This window comes from Salvelinus fontinalis, chromosome 37 (genome assembly GCF_029448725.1).
Source record: "Salvelinus fontinalis isolate EN_2023a chromosome 37, ASM2944872v1, whole genome shotgun sequence".
NCBI classification, from domain to species: Eukaryota; Metazoa; Chordata; class Actinopteri; order Salmoniformes; family Salmonidae; genus Salvelinus; species Salvelinus fontinalis.
In genome coordinates, this window is record NC_074701.1 from 21,853,152 (window position 1) to 21,874,365 (window position 21,214).

Here is a 21,214-nt window from a genome sequence, read left to right on the forward strand (position 1 = left end):
ATTGTTCTATCTGTGGCTGAACCACTCCTTCCTCATTCGCACATTTCAGAGTTTGCGTTTCCCCGGTTCTAAATAAGCTCCTGTTTGTCTTCCTGTTTGTTTTGTCTTGCAATCGCAGAAGAATGGATTATGTGTTCAGTGAGATCTGACATCTCTTAAAGGTTCGTGATTTTAAATAGTAAATCAAAATGCAATTTATCGTTTAGTTGATAAGGTTTTATTTCGGCTCTCGCTCGAATGTTACCGTTTATTCATTGGCCTAAACTTTATTACGGGAAAAACGTTTTATTGAGTTATTGCGGTAATCCACAATTATCCATGGATTGTCATAAGAAAATGGGTGAATTGCATATATATATATATATACACACACACACATATATATAGCTTGTTTTGATAGCCTCGATGTATTCTATCCGTATTTATGGAAATAACTCATTCTTTCAAGTTGGAACTTTGTGACTCATCCTCAGGTCCGGCAGTGCTAGTCGTCAGTGGTCCAATTTGAAGTGCCATTCTATTTTTCCATCCTTCATTGGCCTATGTGCTATTTTGAAGTACCCTAGAAACAATAACAAAACATATTTGCCAGTAATCACTTTGCTAATGGTGTGTTGTTGTAGGCAGTTACTATTTCAGGCAGAGAGTACTGCAATTTTGTAAAAGTTGATTTGTTTTATGGTTTTCCATTGAGTCAGTGTATTTTATTTTGTCCCCTTTAAGTTATGGGTTGTAGGTAGCACAATATTGGACTAAAGGAGCTAGCGTTACTCCTTTGTCAAAGAACCATACAAATACTCCATCTGAACGTGAAATCGATTCTCAATTGTTGTATGTCTCTAGAAACATAAATCCCTCTACTTTCATATCATATCAAAATAATTTCACAAATGCAAATGTACACTATTTTAACCGTTTTAACACAATTGCAGATGATAGAATGTTAGTGACAGCACATTTGTGGAGTCAGTCTTCTGTTTACAAACAGGTGGTTGGAGACACAGATGGCTAATTAGCACAGGTAGTCCACTTTGGGATTGGGTTGGCGGATCGCATCCAACTTTTAGGTGCATATACCGCCACCCACTGTCTAGGAGTGTGAGGCCAGTCACGGCCTACCTACAATAAATTCTAGTACTACAAATATGTGGGAAAAGGAAAATTACCCTGCCAACTATTATCCCTCACACAAAAAACACCACTATTTCCACTATTTAACCGTATCTAATCTTACTACTGGCCAACGGTCTGGGAAGACAGATACTATCACAAAACACCCCCTGCAACTCTTCTGCAGTAAAACCTCGCAATCCCAAGGACTTCTTTGCAGCTGCCAACACAACCTCTATTTTTTGTGACTTACTTTTTCTGTAGTACAGTTGACAACCATGGCTATGAATGCTAAGTAACCCTCCATACTGAAGCACATTCTTCCCATCCCCCTGTATTGGTCTCTGCCTATTCACAGGAATCCTCTCAGGATCCCTCACCCTGTACCCATCTTACTCTACCACTCTCTTCACTGCTTTAGCATACAACACTTTCTTTACTACTTTGACCCTGGAAACATCAACCTGCCTTTCTCTCACCGGACACCTCTGATTTCCAGCCCCATGGGTACCCCCACAGCTAACACACACAACTTTCTCCACCGATACTACACATTCCTTCGTCTCATGTCCTCCTGCACACTTCTCAAATCTAATAATCTACCTCTTACATACTGCTGCCACATGACCATAAGCTTAGCACCTAAAACACTGTAGTACTTTTGTAACAACATTTCTCACGGGTTAACTGACACATCCTACATTGACCTTGTAGGGCAAGGACTGCATCAAAACTCAGCAGGACAAACAATGTCTTCAGTTTCACCACGTTCCTACCGCGTCTGCGTCACACCAAACGCCGGGCGTCACAGACACCAGTAATCTTCCATTTCAGCTGATCCTCCTCAACACTTAATGCCACCCCCTTTATCACTCCTTTCAACGTCGCCCTGCTCTGGGGAGCGAAGCAAGTCACAGTTCTTGTCGCGTGGTCCGGTTGTGTTTTGGAGGACGCATGCATATCCTGAGTCCATACGGGAGTTGCAGCGATGAGACAAGACTGTAACTTCCAATTGGATACCACGAAATTGTGGAGAAAACGGGGTAAAGAAATAAATAAATAAACGTTCCACTTTTCTAATTTCTTTCTTGTCCACCATCTTCTCCTTTATCAGATCTTCCAGAAGGCTTGTGTAATCCACCACTCCATATTTACTCATAAGTTCATATGTTGTTAGCCATCTCTCCTGTTATCTTTCTCACCTCTATCGCTTAGATTCTGCCAGTCCACTCTGTCTTCCATCTGTTTTCCATAAACTAGCGCTGTGACATGGAAATATGCCGTGTGGGAACCATAACCGTATAAAGTTGATCAAACCTTTGTTCTTTGGCAATTATTTCTCACCGATATGAAAGGTCCTCATGCTTCCAAAACCATACTGCAAGCGATGCGTGTTAATGTTCAGACGGAGTGTAGCGGCTCTTAACAAAACTTCCCCCTAAGGAAGACGCCTTTGTCCAATGACTCTTATGTGTAATGTAATGATTCAGAGGGGTTGGGTTAAATGCGGAAGACACATTTAATTTGAAGGCATTCAGTTGTACAACTGACGAGTATCCCCCCTTTGCTTTCCTTTCCTAATGGAACTGAGAGTCATGATCAGGGGCTCGGGATGTAGGATAGGCTACTGTAGAGTCAAAAGAGTGGCATTTTGGCGTTAAAATAGTTTAGGTTTTAGCTGTATGTTGTCTTGATTTTAAAGGCTAATGTCAGTGCTTTACATAGGGAACACAACTTGACAGCTCGTTGTTGTAGGCCTATAATGTTTGTTGAACTGTAGATTATGGAAAATACAAATAGCCAAGTGAAGTAAGTCATGGGAGGAAATGTTGCCAGTGTAAAATGTTACTCTGAATTAAATGTCTCCTGGCTCTACAACTTTCATACCTCATCATAGTCTTTGACCTGAGGGAAATTTCAAAGAACAGACTAATTCCACCTAAAAGTCATGAACAACTTTCAAAGTTCAAAAGTCATGACAACTTCATGGCGTATATTTTGTATCGTATGCTAGGCTACTATTGCTGTTTACAGGGGAAATGCCAAATAGTTGTTCAGTCAAGTAATGACGCCAAGTAATTTTTTTCCGCTACACGTGCATCACAGCATTCCTAACCTAGCCCGCAATGTCTGCCATGTGGATCGAGCAGTCAACAAGTCGAGCAGTCATTTGAAAGGGTAAGAACATTTCAGCGAGACAACTCAGGCGAAATCCATTAATGCCAAGATAATGGAATTCATTGCCCTTGACAGTCAACCGTTCTCTGTCGTGGGTGATGTTGGCTTTTGCGACAGGTCGAGCACCGGTACACACTAATGTTACCAAGTGCACTATTATTCAGATGTTGCCCTACCGGAGTTACACAGTAATAGCGTCACTGCTATTAGCTTCACGACATAGCTAGCTTTAGCTTGGTACCTAGATAGCACCAATACAACCAGCCTGAAAACAATAACCAGTAGAAACTGCAGTCATTTTCACTGTTCTTAGCAATGATTTAGGAATCCTTGTGAGTAAGTATTAGCTAGGTAGCCACTTGTTGTTTGCCTATTTAAATTGAACTTCAGTTCATGAAAATAAATAGCTAGCCAGCTACTTAACCTTGATGCCCAAAGCTAATGTTATAAGCAGCCAGACAACTTCATCTGGCTAGTGAGGCTCGACCTGACCGGGTTATGTGTTGTGAAGCTAGCCACAATAAGGATTAGGCACAATAGTGGAATTTGCTGTTTGACTTAAAAAATAAAAGTACCTCTTTGAAAGTGATGCAGAAGGTTAAAATTGGTGGAATCATGCCATATTTAGACTAGATCACGTTAAACAAGGTTGGAATGTGAAGCAATGAAATGGGGTATCAGTTTACTCGGTGACACCCACAGAACACAACTGTGAAGAGTTTATGCAAATATTAGCGTTGTAGCTCTTATCGTGGGACTGTGACTATTTGAAATCACCTACTTAGCCTATTGTGTGTATTGACATATTGACCTCTACAGCTTTACCTAAGGATTGGGAATCAATGAAATGGGGTAACACTCAATAACCAATATATTTTTTCCCCAATGTCCCCTCAGAGTTATCAGACTCCAAAAGATCCACGCAGTATTGTTTTTCCTCAGGAATAGTGTTCAATACACATAGGTTGACAATACATGTGGCTCAATTCACAGTTGTTTCAGAGTCCCGCAATAAGAGCTACGATGCTAATGTTCTCTGGGTGTCACTGAGTAGACTGATACCCCGTGTCATGATCCACAATCCATAGGTAAGGCTGTACAGTGAAATAAGTACGACCCCAATACAATTCTAAAGTATAATACATCCAGTGTGATTAACAGATTTGTCAAATTAACAAATTATCTTTTGCTGATTTTATATATTAACATTCCAACCTTGTTTAGCATGAGCTATTAAGTTATGGCATAATTCTACTATTTGTATTCATTTACATCACTGTCAATAAAATAGTTTTATTTTGAAAACTAACCCAAAGACCCAAACGGCGTTCCATAGAAATCCTGGTTGAGAATGAAATGACTGAACAAATGAGCAACGAAACAGCACAGCAAGTAAGTGAAAGAAATAGAATAGGTTTTGATTATGTTTTACTGGTAATGGGGACATGCGTAAACTCCAACAAAATAACTTTTTGTTCAGTGTGGTGTGTGTGTGTAACCTTTATTTTACTAGGCAAGTCCCTAAAGAACAAATTCTTATTTACAATGACGGCCTACCCCGGCCAAACCCAGACGACGCTGGGCCAATTGTGCAGTGCCCTATGGGACTCCCAATCACGGCCGGATGTGATACAGCCTGGATTCGAACCAGGGACGGTAGTGATGCCTCTTGCACTGAGATGCAGTGCCTTAGACCGCTGCATCCATGTGTGTGTGTTAACTATTTAACTGTACTAGAATGCTTAAAAGGCCGCCAAAAATGTAATATCGGTGCATCACTAATCTGGAATGTTTATGTTCAGTCTCCCAAAAGCTTGTTCATTTCATGACCCATTCATAATGCCTACAATTCCTTTATTTCTCAAAATATTTAGAAGTCTGCTTTTTTGATTATATGCTCACCCCAAGGGTTGGTAATATGAGATACTGTTGTTGAAGTTCTGTTAAAAGCTTCAAAAATAAGATTTTGAAAGGGCCCTTATGTTATTTCCTTTCATATGTAGGCTAAATTGTGGTTCCTTCCTATCTAAACACAACCAAAATGTTACATGAATTGAGCTACCATTTGCTCCTTTCTGGACCCATCATCTGACTTAATACCGCTCTGCAATAGTGAATCTTTGACAAATAAATAAAAATGAATTATACATTTGCCAAATTAGTTATTGTAAGGTTTTTCCTCTAATTGTTTACTGGAAGCAAATTCTTGACAGATACAATGCGATCAGTTCTGTTTGGTTCTCGCAGTGCTTACTTCCTTCCATGACACACAGTTCAATATTTGGCTACAGTGCGTCACTCTGCTCTCTATATTTAGAGGTGCAGGCTGCTTCCTCAAGAAGGCTGAGGCTCTTCAGAGTTAACATGTGATTTTGTGTTATGATTCTACTGAATCACCTCGCAATGCACAGTACACAATAGCAACGTGTTTGAAGAAGTAAAATAGCTCTCAAGCTGATTATGAAATCCCCCAAAAAGTTGCAAGGACATTTCATAATTTTGTCAAATCCTATTTATTTTTCAGGTTTTGGGCTGCAGCTTGATCAGAGTCGATGAGATGCTGGCGTGAGGGGTGACACTGGTTTTGTCTCCTCCCTGAGGTCCAGGGAGCCAGGATGCAGGGGGCGATAGCACGGGTGTTTGTGGTGGTGGCAGCGGCCATCTTGAACCATCCGCTGCTGTTCCCGCAGGAGAACACCACCCTCCCAGAGCAGGATGAGGCCCTGCTGGCCCGCATGAGGGAGCATGAGAAGAGGCTGGAGCTGGAGCAGGCGCGGCTGGAGCAGGAGCTCTTGTATGCAGGCACAGAGCAGCAGGACCCTGGCTCAGAGGACGGCTACGGCTGGTACTTCTGGAGCGCCCTCTCACTGGCCATCTTCTTCACTATTGAGGTGTGTCGGCAGGATTTGGCAGACATGGAAGCCCGATACGCTGATGATGAGGATGGGTTTGTTGAGAGTGGATCCATCAGTTCCAAGACACTCCAGCTCGATAAAGGAGTCCTAAACAGCTTCTGTGAGAGATGCATCTACACCTCGGCCCATGAGAACTGGCGGGTGCGGGAATTTGTGGAGGGCTTCGCTGACGACCTGCTGGAGTCCCTGAGGAGTGTGTGTGATAGGGAGACTGACATGGAGGTGGCGGACTTTGTGGGCGTTGGGAGCATGTTTGAGTCGTGGAGGGTGAGCAAGCCGCTGATGTGTGATCTCATTGTCCCTTTCACCCCCCCGGAGCCATACTCCTTCCAGTTCCAGCTGTGGTGCAGCCCCTCCAGTGACGTGCCCCTGGACATGCAGGGCTGTGGCAGGATCAAGGTGACAAAGGTCGGGGAGAATGAGGATGGCTGTCTCTGTGGCTCTGCCAACCTGGGTGAGGACATGCTGTGCTTGCTACACAGCAAAAATGAAAAGCCCAGAGCAGACCACACCCCGGATGACCTTCTGTGCTCCAAGAACACACCTTATCTGGCTAAGGACCAGGTCATGAAGTGGTTCCAGATATCCGTGACCAAAGCCTGGGGACGGATTTCTCACAAGTACGAGTTTGAGCTCACTTTCCACAACCTGGATGCGACTGGAGCACTGAAGGTCCGATTCCGCTCAGGAAAGGTTGTTGTGATGAACATCATCCCCGTTGTGGAACTAGATGGCACAAATGCCTACTTTGTATCACACTTCGCCTCTGACAGCAGCACCTATTCAGACACTTACTGGCCCCTCTCCTTCGCTGTCTATGAGAAGAACCTGCTCAAACATGTGACTAAAAGCCTGCCTGAAAATTCCTGCCACCTCCACTGCCTTCAGCTCATCACTTTCCTACACAAGAAACAGATGGGTCTAACTGGCAGGTGTGCTCTGACCAACTACCACCTAAAGACGACCCTGCTGCACCTGTTGTTGAGTAAGGGCTCGTCTAGCTGGGGCTCTGAGAGTCTGGAGCACAGGCTACGGGACATGCTAGGCTTCCTTCACAGGAGTCTTCAGGAGAAGAGACTCTGTCACGCTTTGGTTGGGAACAGCCAAGTTCCACCAGAAGTCCGGGTTCCGGCACCATTCCACACGGCGGAGCCCATCAATCTTTTCCGGCCACTGGTGTTACAGAGAGAGCTTTACGCTGACACGCTTCGGCATTTCCAGGAGATGCTCAGGAACGCTCCTGTTCTGATTCAGGAGTACACGCCTTTGTTACAAAATGGCGACACTCACCACAGACTCAACTCGATGGCACAGTCTGAGTAATGGACTCTGTTTTAATGCACTGCAATGAGTGGAGGTATTCTTAATAACAATAATAATAATTAACAAAAGTATGTTACAGCTTTAAGACATTTCTCTAGGCACTGAAAAGAGAAGTGAACAACGTTCCTTTGTTATTTTGAAATGGACTTTGTGGTTGGTGGTTTTATTTGATAGCAGCTTCTAAAAACACTCAAGGAAGTTACCAAAGCGTGTTCTTAGTAACAGCACTGTAACTGGTATTTCAATATGGCTGTTTCACAAGTGCAATTATATTTTACTGAATTGAAGGTTTACAAAAACTGTTTTCCCCTCACAAAATTAGAGCAGTATATTTTGATATGAAGAATAAGTATTATTTTTGTATTCTAGAGAAGACCACATCATACTTTGTAGTATGTGTGTTTTTATGATGCAGTATTATGTAGTACTTGTCAACAATTGCTATTTGACATGAAGGGATATTCATTTTGTAAGCCGTGCAACAGTTTGAAAATACCAATTGAAGACTCCCTGTTACACGTCTTGGCTGTCATTCACCAAAAGACAAGAATGTCAGCAAAGGTATTCCGTTGAAATTCCTTTACAATGGGTACATGAGGAACATAAGATAATTTTAGAAATTCCTTTCAGCATGACAATCTTAGAAATGACACACAACATGTACACAGCCGATGTTGTACGGTTGTGCTAACTAATTGAAGGAAAAATTCCCCTCTGTTTAAGTTCAGTCTTAGGTTCACGTATAATTAAATGGCAAATAGACAACGTATGGTTTGAGATAGTGGAATGCACTTGTAAAAATGTCATTTGTGTGTATATATATATATATATATATATATATATATATATTAAAAAAAATATTTATTAAAAGAAAATGTATATTTTGTAGTATTACCCGTATCGCTCATACCCATTGTAACTTGCCTATTTTACCACAGAATGTACTTTTAACAGCGTCTGTTTTTTTGCAGTGTTTTTATTCATAAATGTTGAAGGACTTTATTCCTTGTGTTGTGAGTAATGCCATTGATTTTTCTACACATGGACATACAAGATAGGATTTGACAATGTGACAGGCAAGATAGTGGCATAACCAGTGGCAGTGCTCCACCCTCTATTCACAGACCTGTCCAAGTACAGTATAGGTTAATGTCAGGACTGGTGGTGAAAATAAGGTAATGCAGATGACTATCACACTATTTCACTTCCAGATTTCAGGACAACAATATAAAAACACCGGAACTCTTGTTGTGCAATCTTTATTACATGACAATATTTATAAGCTTTGTAAATGTAAAAAAATATGCCAGGTGTTGACTAAGCATGATAGAAATGAACTTCAACAGACATGACTCACATAGTTCCATCAGTATTTCTGATCTAGCACTTATGAAACCAAACTAAATAATCATTGTTATTAGTTCATTGAACATCTGGTAATCAAACCATGTTCCATATACAATGAAATGTAAACAAAGGAAAGGAGTACAGAAATGAACCTTCAGAAAAGTTTCCTATGAGATAAACAGCTGCACAACTAAGTTGACATCTACAGCTGATGCCATAATTACCATAGCAGGAATATAAAATACATTTAAAATGGGAGAATTGGATGGTCAAGGGTGAACTGCCACCGTGCCATGTATCTACAGGCCATGGTCAAAATTGGATTTCCCTCGGACATAGCCCATGTTAAAGACCTTGTAGGTCTCACTGCGGAACATGGTGGCTTTCACTGTTGGATCCTCAAACATGCACTCTGTCCACTTCTTGAGCTCAGTGGTACCATTCAGACAGCTTGGAATAAGAGATTACATTTATTTGAGTTTTGAAAATGAGACTAATGAGTTCAAAGTGCACTGCTAGTGACAAGGTTGAGCCAAACTATATAAATCACACAAGCAATAGGACCATCTCATAAACCCTGTGAGAGACGCAATAAGAATGTGAATGATTATGTAAACTGCTGTTCATACACTAGGGCCAGTATTCACAAAGCGTTTCAGAGTAGGAGTATGATCACACTATCATATGATCAGGGAGGACCAGAGCCCATATCCAAAAAGCGTCCCAGAGTAGAACATTTGTCGCATGTGCTGAGAATAGAGACATTTTACTCCTACTCTTATGGGTAAAAATAGATTTTTAGGAACCTCATGAGCTGTCCTAACCAGTTATGTATGGTTTAATAGCATGTGTCTTGATAATATAAAAATGCATTGAGTCAGTGGTTTCTGCACCACATGCAATTGCTTTGGAGTTGTTAAAATGTTTTGATATTTTCATCCATAAATAATCTAGAAGTACATGCAACAGTATTTGCGCTTTTGACTACTTCGATCATCTAATTACCTGCATCGTGTTGTTTCAAGTTATCCCTTTGGAGCGCAACATCACATTGTAAAACAAATATGCCAACAATTGGGCATGCCTAAAGTTGGGCAATTGTAGGCATCTAGGGCTTATGTTAACTTTGATTGTGTTCGATGGAAATAATAGACAGTTTCAAACGTATCCAATGTTGTATGCAACATTCTCGTCAAGTGACTTAATCTTGATGCCTGTCAGCCAAAACGATTTAGAGTTGTAAAACGGGAGTGACGAGTGTGTTGATAGAACGGTAATATTGTCAAAATTCCTCTTCAACAACCATCAGAATTGCTTAAAAAAATGTTATTCATGCCAACATAGTCATCAATAATTAAGAATATGCAAAGTGATCATGTCAGGCAAAAATTATATTAAACGTTTATACTAATGCTGATGGTTGTTAAAAGCGGAATTTCGACAATATCACCGTTATATCAACACACTCCTCATTCTCGTTATACAACTTTAAATCGTTTTGGCACACAGGAATCAAGATCAAGTCACTTGCCGATAATGTTGCATACAACATTGCACAAGCAGCCGCAACATGCACAATGACAAGCGTCGGCTGGGGTGTTGTAAAGCTCGCTGCCATTGGAAACACGTTTTCTGAACGGACGAATCTGGATTTGGAGATGCCAGGAGAACTCTACTTGCCTGAACGCATAGTGACACATTCTTTATTTGGTGGAGGAGGAATAATGGTCTGGGGCTGTTTTTCATGGTTCGGGCTAGGCCCCTTAGTTCCCCAGTGAAGGGACATCTTAATACTACAGCATAGAATGACATTCTAGAAGACCATGCTGTGCTTCCAACTTTGTGGCAACAGTTTGGGTAAGGCCCTTTCCTATTTCTGCACGAATATTGTGCGCTCTTAAAAGGGGCACACATAGGGCTGTGGCGGTCACGAAATTTCGTCAGCTGGTGATTGTCAAGCAAATAACTGCCGGTCTCAGTTAATTAATAAACACATATAGCATATCCTGGCTTCCACACAAGCTACTGATGCAGACCTTTGGAACATCTACATTTTAAAAAGTCAAGTAAATCCATGTGATATAGCCTACACGTTCACAATAAATCCATTATTTATTTAGGATAAGTCTAAAGAAACATGATATGAAGAAAATGTAGTCTATTTCAGAAGAACAGAATAGCATACTCTGAGTTGTCCTTATGTTAAGCCCTGATCTGGCTATGCCATTTGGCTGTGGGCTACGCTAGTTCATTTAGCAGACAAGATTTGCTTTGAATTCCGTGGCATTATTTTATATTATTTTATAGTATGAAGAATACAATTGAACTAAGCAGAATAAAATAGATAGGATATTTTCTCCAAACGATTTGAGGGAGTGCGCACACAAATCTATTCTGTGTTGAGTTGTTAACATACTGTAGAAATACAGTGCATTTGGAAAGTATTCAAATCCCTTGACTTTTTCCACATTTTGTTAAGTTACAGCCTTATTGTTTGTTTTCCTCATCAATCTACACACAATACCCAATAATGACAAAGCAAAACGCTTTTTTTTTTTTTTTTGCAAATGTATTAAAAATCGTAATGTATTCAGACCCTTTACTCAGTACTTTGTTGAAGCGCCTTTGGAAGCAACTTCAGCCTCAAGCCTTCTTTGGTATGACGCTACAAGCTTGGCACACTCATATTTGAGGAATTTCTCCCATTCTTCTGTGCAGATCCTCTCAAGCTCTGTCAGCTTGGATGGGAAGCGTCGCTGCACAGTTATTTCAGGTCTCTCCAGAGATCGATCGGGTTCAAGTGCTGGCTCTGGCTGGGCCACCCTAGTCTGAGGTCCTGAGCGCTCTGGAGCAGGTTTTCATCAAGGATGACTCTGTACTTTGCTCCGTTCATCTTTCCCTAAATCCTGATTAGTCTCCCAGTCCCTGCCGCTGAAAAACATCCCCGAAGCATGATGCTGCCACCACCATGCTTCATCGTAGGGATGGTCCAAGGTTTCCTCCAAATGTGACGCTTGACATTCAGGCCAAAGAGTTTAATCTTGATTTCAGCAGACCAGAGAATCTTGTTTCTCATGGTCAGAGTCTTTTAGGTGCCTTTTGGCAAACTCCAAGCAGGCTGTCATGTGCCTTTTACTGAAGAGTGTCTTCTATCTGGCCACTCTACCATAAAGGCCGGATTGGTGGAGTTGGTTTTAAACGTCTTCCATTTAAGAATGATGGAGGCCACTTTGTCCTTGTGACCCTCAATGCTGCAGAAATGTTTTGGTACTCTTTCCCAGATCTGTCCCTCGACACAATCCTGTCTTGGAGTTCTACGGACAATTTCTTCGACCTCATAGCTTGGTTTTTGCTCTGACTTGCACTGTCAACTGTGGGACTTTATATAGACAGGTGTGTGCTTTTCCAAACCATGTCCAATCAATTGAATTTACCACAGGTGGACTCCAATCAAGTTGTAGAAACATCTCAAGGATGATCAATGGAAACAGGATGCACCGGAGCAAAATTTTGAGTCTCATAGGAAAGGGTCTGAATATTTATGTGAATAAGTTTTTATATACACTGCTCAAAAAAAAAGGGAACACTTAAACAACACAATGTAACTCCAAGTCAATCACACTTCTGTGAAATCAAACTGTCCACTTAGGAAGCAACACTGATTCACAATACATTTCACATGCTGTTGTGCAAATGGAATAGACAAAAGGTGGAAATTATAGGCAATTAGCAGGACACCCACAAAAAAGGAGTGATTCTGCAGGTGGTGACCACAGACCACTTCTCAGTTCCTATGCTTCCTGGCTGATGTTTTGGTCACTTTTGAATGCTGGCGGTGCTCTCACTCTAGTGGTAGCATGAGACGGAGTCTACAACCCACACAAGTGGCTCAGGTAGTGCAGTTCATCCAGGATGGCACATCAATGCGAGCTGTGGCAAAAAGGTTTGCTGTGTCTGTCAGCGTAGTGTCCAGAGCATGGAGGCGCTACCAGGAGACAGGCCAGTACATCAGGAGACGTGGAGGAGGCCGTAGGAGGGCAACAACCCAGCAGCAGGACCGCTACATCCGCCTTTGTGCAAGGAGGTGCACTGCCGCGCCCTGCAAAATGACCTCCAGCAGGCCACTGGCCTGAGTGTGCTGGCCTGAGTGATTTATGGAGGTTTTCAAAAAAAGTCAGAAAATATTCTGTTTTTTCTTCTCGAGTCAAGGGCCTGAGTATTTATGGAGTTTTTCCAAAAAACTCAAAAAATATTCTAAGTCCAAACTTTTCGTGCACCTGGTATTTTTGGGGGGTTACCAGGTGCCATTTATCAAGAAGGTTGAAATTGCTTTTAGGGGGCATCCAGACTTCCATACGCGCTCTGGGAGCACTATTCCCTGGCCAAAAATCAATGGGTGCTGGCCTGAGTGATTTATGGAGGTTTTCAAAAAAAGTCAGAAAATATTCTGTTTTTTCTTCTGGAATTTTTGTTTTGTTTTTTCTTCTCGAGTCAATACCCCATTGGCCTGAGTGATTTATGGAGATTTAAAAAAAATATTCTATGTTTCATGTTTTGGGTTACCAGGCGTCATTTTTCAAAACGGTTTTAAATGCTTTTAGGTGTCATCCAGACGTCCATGCCCGCTATGGGAGCACTATACTACGGCCCCAAATCAATGGGTGCTGGCCTGAGTGATTTTTGGAGGTTTTCAAAAAAAGTCAAAAAATATTCTATGTTTCATGTTTTGGGTTACCACACACGATTTTCAATTCAGTTTTAAATGCTTAATTTTGGCCTTTAAAAAAAAAATGTTATTTTCGACTATGAAATCCAAAAAGCACTTTTTTAAAGGGGTTGATAATTTTTTTTATTTTCATACACTTCTTATACATGTGTAATTGACCTAAAAATCGAAAGAATTTCGAAAAACGGTCCAGAAAGGACTTTTTTAAAGGGGGTAATACGTTTTTTCCACATTTTTAACATTTGACTTTTGACTTTTGACTTCCTATGAAATCACATTCCAAATGCACAAAACATATTCCTTAAGTACAAGTAAACATTTATAAAAAATTATGATAATAAAATGTGACTAAAGTATTTTCATACACTTCTTATACATGTGTAATTGACCTAAAAATCGAAAGAATTTCGAAAAACGGTCCAGAAAGCACTTTTTTAAAGGGGGTGATACGTTTTTTCCACATTTTTGACATTTTTGACTTTTGACTTTTGACTTCCTATGAAATCACATTCCAAATGCACAAAACATATTCCTTAAGTACAAGTAAACATTTATAAAAAATTATGATAATAAAATGTGACTAAAGTATTTTCATACACTTCTTATACATGTGTAATTGACATAAAAATCGAAAGAATTTTGAAAAACGGTCCAGAAAGTACTTTTTTAAAGGGGGTGATAAGTTTTTTCCACATTTTTGACATTTTTGACTTTTGACTTCCTATGAAATCACATTCCAAATGCACAAAACATATTAAGTACAAATAAAAATGTCAAAAATTAGGATAGAACGCACTTGCCCACTATAGGATTTTTGGAGTGTTACACAGCTCATTTGTAATATGGCATTTGCCATCAACTTTGGATGAAACACCGCCAGAAGTAGTGTATTTGTCCATCGTGTATATGGTCCGCTCTCTGCCAATAACTTGCCATGTTATTTTGTACAATTGGGGGGGGAGTTCGCTTAACATTAGTAACTGCCATTGAAATGTGCCGCACTGCCGAAGTCACTGACATGATAATGAGAGCAATGGAAATCATAACCCCACGCACCGACGTTGATACTGCTCACACTGTTGCCAGGCAGACATTCAGACAAAACCAATAGAGGCAGAGTAATTCACCATGAATGGTGAACACAGACAGCCCCATAGCATGCAAATACTGTGGAAATGTGCACGCACAAGGCAAAGAGCACTGCTCTGCCAACGGAAAACCTGCATTGCTTGTGGAACTAATAATCACTTGCAAAAGTTTCTCAAAAGCAAAAAATGGGTGAGTGAGGGCAAGATTCACTGTGTTTATGATGTCACTCAGTGTTCAGAACAGTGAAAGTGACATTTTCATGCATGAATCCATTAAGGCTGTACCCTCAAGAGGGAAGAAATGGTTTGTGACACTACGATTACACAACAAGCTGCAACAATGTCGACTGGATTTTGGTGCTACGTGCAATGTAATGAGCTACAAAGACAAATTCAATCTGACACCTGACACACATATTTTGCCCAGCAATAGATTAAAGCTGTACTCAGGAGAGCTAATGAGCTCTATGGTCATCTTTGAGACCGTATGTGTTATTCGGGGACACAAACACAAGCTGGAGTTTGAGATCGTGAAAACCGGTCAACATCCTCTCCTCTCAGGCTCTACATCCAAACGCCTGGGACTGATGCAGTTCACCGTGCCAACATCGTGGAGCATGTCTAAAGAATGGATGGACTCCTGTCCAAAGAACAACTAAGCAGATATGACGACGTATTCAGCAGGCCATTGAAACAGTACCTGGGGAGGTACACTTTAAATATTGGATGAGAGCTTCCCCCCAGTCCAGTGTGCTCCTCGCAATGTGCCCATTGCAATGAAACTGGATGTGAAGGCCCAGCTGGACAAGTATGAGTCTGATGGCCACATGACATCTGTGACTGAACCAACTGACTGGATCAGCAATATGGTCATAGTGGAAAAAAACTGAGAAGCTGAGGGTCTGCATCGACCCAAAGCATCTGAACCAATCACCAAGCTCCCACTACATCATGCTGACACTGAAGGATGTCCTCTACAAGCTACCCAAGGCCAGGATTGTCAACTTGGTGGACGCCCGAGCTGCATTCCTTCAATGCAAGCTGGACGAAGAAAGCAGCTTCATGACTACCTTCTGGACCTCCTGGGGTTGGAAATGCTGGCTCAAGCTCCTGTTGGTGTCTCAGTGGTGCCTGAGGTATACCAACGTAAGCAGCACAAGTTAATGGCTGTGCTCAAGGGCATTGAACCCATCACTGATGAGGTGCTGATCGTTGGCTGTGGTGATACAGAAAAAGAAGCAGAACGTGACCACGATGTGAAGCTCCTGGCACTGAGGGAGCGCTGCCGATCAGTTAAGCTGCGCCTTGGCCTGAAGAAGCTGCAGTTCAAGGTGAAAGACGTCCACTTCCATGGCCACATTCTCTCGGTCAAAGGCCTGAAGCCAGACTCAGACAAAGTCAGAGCGATCCTCGTCATGTCAAATCTGTCTGATGCAAAAGGAGTGCAGCGTCTCATCAGCTTTGCAAACTATCTTGCAAAGTTCATGCCACACCTATCAGCAGTCTGTGAGCCTCTGCGCTGGCTAACCAAACATGAGGCCACAGTGCAGGAGATGAAATCTTTGGCTTCATCCATGCCAGTGTTGCGGGACTCCAGCAAAAGTGGACTTGAATGCTGCCTTATGCAGGAATCAAATCAAACTTTATTTGTCACATGCTCCGAATACAACAAGTGTAGACCTTCCCGTGAAATGCTTACATATAAGCCCTTAACCAACAGTGCAGTTCAAGAAGAGCAAAAATGGCATCAAAATGGCATCATTTGGCGTCAGAATGTCATTATCACCAAATCCAGAGATGCTTACTCGCATACACGCCAGTCACATTGGAGGTGACGCATGCTACTGCCAGGCACGTGAAACATTATACTGGCCAAACATGCAAGCAGAAATGAAAGACTTTGCCAGCAGCTGTACCACATGCAACGAGTACTCTCATAAACAGCAAAAGGAAACCATGATGTCGCACAAACTGCCCACAAGGGCTTGGCAAATCATCAGCATGGACTTATTCAGCCACAGACAAAAGCACTATCTTCTCATTGTTGAACACTACACTGACTTTTGAGAAATTGAATGGCTCCCTGACTTGTCTGCAGAGACAGTCATAAAGTGCTTCAAGGCGCAGTTTGCAAGGTAAGGCCAGCCTGACAAGGTCATCACGGACAATGGCCCACTGCACAGTTCAACCATTTCGCCTCAGAATGGGAGTTTGACCATGTGACCTCTACACCCAATGGCAAATGGTAAGGCAGAGTCAGCTGTCAAGATTGCAAAAAACCTGTGATGAAGGGCCTTGCGTGACAGCAACGACCCATGGAAAGCCATCTTACAGTGGGGGAACACACCCACCGAAGCATGGACAGCAGTCCAGCGCAACGCCTGCTGTCCATACCTCTGAAGACTACCATCCCCGTAGCTAACAAGCTACTTGAGCCATGTGTCATGGTTGGCGTCACGGACAAACTGTGCCACAGAAGCAGCTCACTAAGTGCTTCTACGACCGGACTGCTCGAGACCTACCAGAGCTGGAGGTGGGTGAAACAATAAGGATGAAACCGCTGCCGGGATACCACACAGGACTTTGGAGTCTGGGTACATGCCTACAGAGTGTTGCACCACGTTCTTACCTGGTGGCTCCCTCTATCGTCGCAATCAGGTGGATCTACACGTAGCAGAGCAGACAACAAACCAGAACACGCCATTCACTCACCTAGATGAGCTGGATCTCAGTCCAGGCCTAAAGGCAAGGGGCGCAGAATTGTGACATGAGCCAACTGAAGGTGAGGCTTCTAGCCCACCAAGCTCTCCAGCTCGTGGCCTTAATCCTACCCCTGTCAGAGCCCATACTTACGGGTGGGTCAACTGTGTAAGCCACCGGAAAGGCTTACCCTGTAAGCAAGGGACTGTGGTAACTTGTACTCTGTTTATTAAAAAAAACAAAAAACAAAGAGAAAGATGACAACTGAAGTAAATAGAAAATGTAATGCTTTTTCAATTGTTATGACTTGACTGTTAAGAACTTAATGTTGTGCTGTTATGTTTGCACTTTCTATAGAAAAGGATGATGTTACGGAGTCTAGTTGATAGGTAATCGATAGCTAGGCTTTTTGCCAGACCCCGTATGTAGGGACATGTACAATGCTTGAACTTGACATTTGTGTCTGTCTTTATTATTTTACCCAACATATCATACTATAACATGGACCATTATTATGCACCTGTCTCAAAACAGGGGCAGGGGAAAAAAAGACATGTCATCCATGCACTTAAATAGCAAATGGAGGTTCATGGAGCAAAGGAGGTTCAATGCCAGCCAGGTAGGCTATACTCCTCTTGTAAAGAGAAGCAATTTGCTTAATATTAGGAAAGTTGAGAAATGAATATGGTAAGCCTTTAGAAAGCTGATGGAATCCACCCCTTTTTAATTGAGGCCACCACTCTGTTTTCTTACGCAATTGCATAGACTATAGAAATGTTGCGCAACATGAGCTCATGGGCTCTCATGAAGTGTTTGATTAGATTTTTAATGACGTTTGCATTGATGTCAGAGTGATTAGAGGGACAATAGAGTGCTGAGTACCAGGCAGTTAGCATGTTTGGTAAGCTACTAATGACCATCAGCAGCATCAGAGCTTGGATAAGACTAATTACCGTGACTAAACGGTCAAGTGGAATTTGACTGCCTTCATGACTCATGACTGCTGGTGTGGTGGTAATACGATCACCGTAACAGCCCTTGGCACACACTCATTTGCTTTAGTCTCTATTTGCTAGAAACAAAACTATGATAGTTGTTTGTAAAGTGAGGTAATATCAGCATAACTCGCCCATTGGAAGATAATGTAGTCCATACAGTATAAAATCAGGATAGAATCCGTGAGGTATCTAATCAGACACTCATTTGCTCTGTGTTAAAACTCAAAGACCACAAGATGGCTTTCTCTTGTCCAACTATGAGGTAAGTGATATCTCTCTAGCACCCTCTCTCTCTCTCTCTCTCTCATGACTGAAATGAGTCCTTGGTTCACCATTCAGGTCTTAAATATCTCTCTTAGGTATTGTTCATGAAAAAAATGTATACAATTAAAATGTTGTCTTTTTTTTACCAGAATGGCTCAGACCTCCTTGAATAATAGGCTGCAGGGTTTGGAATGCCACTTCACCTGGGAGCTGGACGACAGCAGATCTAAACTTCAAAGCCTCAGAGAAACGATGATAGATATCAGCAACAGAGAGGGGGTTCAATATTCCTGGGAGGGTTATCTGTACAACTTCCTGGCTTACCTACACTATGCTTTGGGCTCCACAGAGGACGCTCTTCATTGCCTGAAGAAGGCTGAAGAGGCCATTCGCCTAAACTGCCCAGACGACGTGGAGCTAAGTCTGGTGGTCCACTATGGGAACTTGGCCTGGGTGCACTATCGCCAAGGGGAGCTGACAGAGAGCCAGACCTATGTGGAGAAGGTGGGGAGACTATTGCAGGACAACCCCTCGCACTGCCCAGGTGTAGTGTGGGGAGAAAGGGCCTGGACTTTGAATACGTTTGATATAAGCAAGAAGGCAGCAGCACTAGATTGCTTCCGGATGGCCTTGAAAGGGGATCCTGAGAACAAGGTGCTGCGCTGTGGCTACGCCATAGCATTTAGTAAATCTGTTGATAGGAAAGACATTACCCCGAAGCTGCGATCTGAGATGTTGGATCACCTACGGATTGCTAGAGAATTGGATCCAGAAGATTTGCACATCACAGTGATGTACCTGCAGAGGCTTGCAGAGAGTGGCCAGGTTGAGGAAGCATGTAAACTCGCAAAGGAAGTGATAGAGAAGCCTTTGGACAGCTTTGGTGGATTTGGAATCTTGCTAGATTTTTTCAAAGTTTACATCTCTCATGATTCAAGCATTGACCTGGCAAGAAGGACCCTGGAGAGGCACCCCAATTCACGCCAGCTGAAGAAGCATCTTGGGAAGTGTTACAAATGGAAGATTTTCTCTCCGGAAGAGAAAAGGAACCCAATGAGGCATATTCTGATTGAAAAGGCAGTCAACCTTTATGAAGAGGTGGTCGCACTCTACCCCAAATCCCTTGCAGAAAAACTGGACCTGTCTGCCATGTACAAAGATTCTGGCAGAATTGATAGAGCAGATAACATTTTTGAGGACCTGCTTCTTGAAATAGAAGGAATGGAACCACAGGATTTACAAAAATTCTACAACTGGTATGCCAACTATTTGTTTTATGCAAAACAAGATGATTCCAGGTCAATTGATTTCCACAAGAAGGCAGTAGAGATTATGCTACCCACTGACCAACGTGACAGCAGTGTTCGTGTTTTGTTGTCCATTGTCCATCATGGAGGTGACAGAGCTGAGGAAATTGTTGACTTTCTGGATGGACTTGATGGAGAAGGTGCTGTTAGCCGGTTCTAAACCTTTTTTCCAATAAAGGATTGAATTAACCAGAACTGCATGCCAAATTAGTCAAATTTGCATCACCTGTTTATGATTGATTCATGTGGAAAATATATTCACTATACCACTAGGACAAATCTAGGACAAGATTATATTCAGTAACAATTTAATACTTTAGTATTAAAAATGTCTGCGCTTAATTTGTCTACTGGGATTTGCATGATCAACAATACTAAAACTAGAAAGAAAAAGTCAAGGCTGATTGTAAATCCTATAAATATGTAGGCCTAACATGACAAACATCTGTCTCAAATCCACATTTTCAATTGTATCTGTAAAGGTTTACTGCAGACTAATGTAGTGTAGACGAACAAATATGTTATTCTTCAATATTGCATTATAGAGTACAAATCATTCAAATCAAATCAATCATACAAATCATTAAAATCCAGACGGAAAATATTTACACAAGAAGCCACCTAATATCACACAGTCAAACTCTTCAGTCATTTAGTAAAATCACCATTCTGCGATTTCTCACCTTTTTAAACATCGCACAGTGTTTCAACACAAGGGCTCTTTATGTCATCGTTTTTATCTGAGCAAGTCAACGCAAGTCAACGCAAGTCAACGCAAGTCAACGATAGTCTGTAAGGCTGTGTAGCCTTACAGACTATCTATCCAGATAGGATCTTATTGCTTTTTTTTTTTTTTTGCAGACCTGGCACAATAGATTATGTTTCTGGTGAATGTATTTAATGTCTAATATTGTACTGTCTAATATCTTGTAAGTTCTTGTGAAAATAAAGGTATTATATTCTATTCTATTATGTTAAGAGATCATTAATTAAAGAAATACATTAAAAGCAAACAATAAGTTATTTTATAATTATATACCACTATCCCAGTAGGTTACTAGAATTTCTTAATGCATAGATGTGGATATCCAGTTGAAATTGTACAACTACGTACATTGACTGTCCTCAGCTAGGGTGTGAGTTTGGTTGGTAATAGGTCATGGATACGGTACACGGTCAGGGTCAGCATACACAGTCAGAGACAGAGAACACCACAATGTAGCACAGAATGTTTCAGTGGGAAGCAATGGGGGAAATG

The 21,214-nt window shown here is 41.8% G+C and overlaps 2 protein-coding genes across 3 annotated transcripts; both read left to right on the top strand.

The window, feature by feature from the left end:
• On the top strand, positions 1-8,528 carry LOC129836359 (inositol 1,4,5-trisphosphate receptor-interacting protein-like). 2 transcript variants are annotated; one of them, XM_055902409.1, is made up of 2 exons: positions 1-2,153; positions 5,813-8,528. In XM_055902409.1, the coding sequence occupies exon 2, from the start codon at positions 5,904-5,906 to the stop codon at positions 7,524-7,526; it is 1,623 nt and encodes a 540-aa protein (XP_055758384.1). In that variant the 5' UTR covers positions 1-2,153; positions 5,813-5,903; the 3' UTR covers positions 7,527-8,528. The 2 variants fall into 2 exon arrangements, with proteins under 2 accessions (XP_055758384.1, XP_055758383.1); XM_055902408.1 differs by having other exon boundaries at positions 1-161.
• A 10,093-nt stretch (positions 8,529-18,621) lies between these two features.
• Positions 18,622-20,152, top strand: LOC129835943 (interferon-induced protein with tetratricopeptide repeats 1-like). Its single transcript, XM_055901638.1, has 2 exons — positions 18,622-18,647; positions 18,799-20,152. The coding sequence occupies exons 1-2, from the start codon at positions 18,622-18,624 to the stop codon at positions 20,114-20,116; spliced, it is 1,344 nt and encodes a 447-aa protein (XP_055757613.1). The 3' UTR covers positions 20,117-20,152.
• Positions 20,153-21,214: the final 1,062 nt, after the last annotated feature.

Bases quoted from the DNA above. Each gene is read 5' to 3' on its own strand.
- LOC129836359 (XM_055902409.1), top strand. From the start codon at position 5,904: ATGCAGGGGGCGATAGCACGGGTGTTTGTGGTGGTGGCAGCGGCCATC.
- LOC129835943 (XM_055901638.1), top strand. From the start codon at position 18,622: ATGGCTTTCTCTTGTCCAACTATGAG. The intron at 18,648-18,798 runs GTAAGTGATATC...TTTTTTTACCAG, and splicing joins TTCTCTTGTCCAACTATGAG to AATGGCTCAGACCTCCTTGA.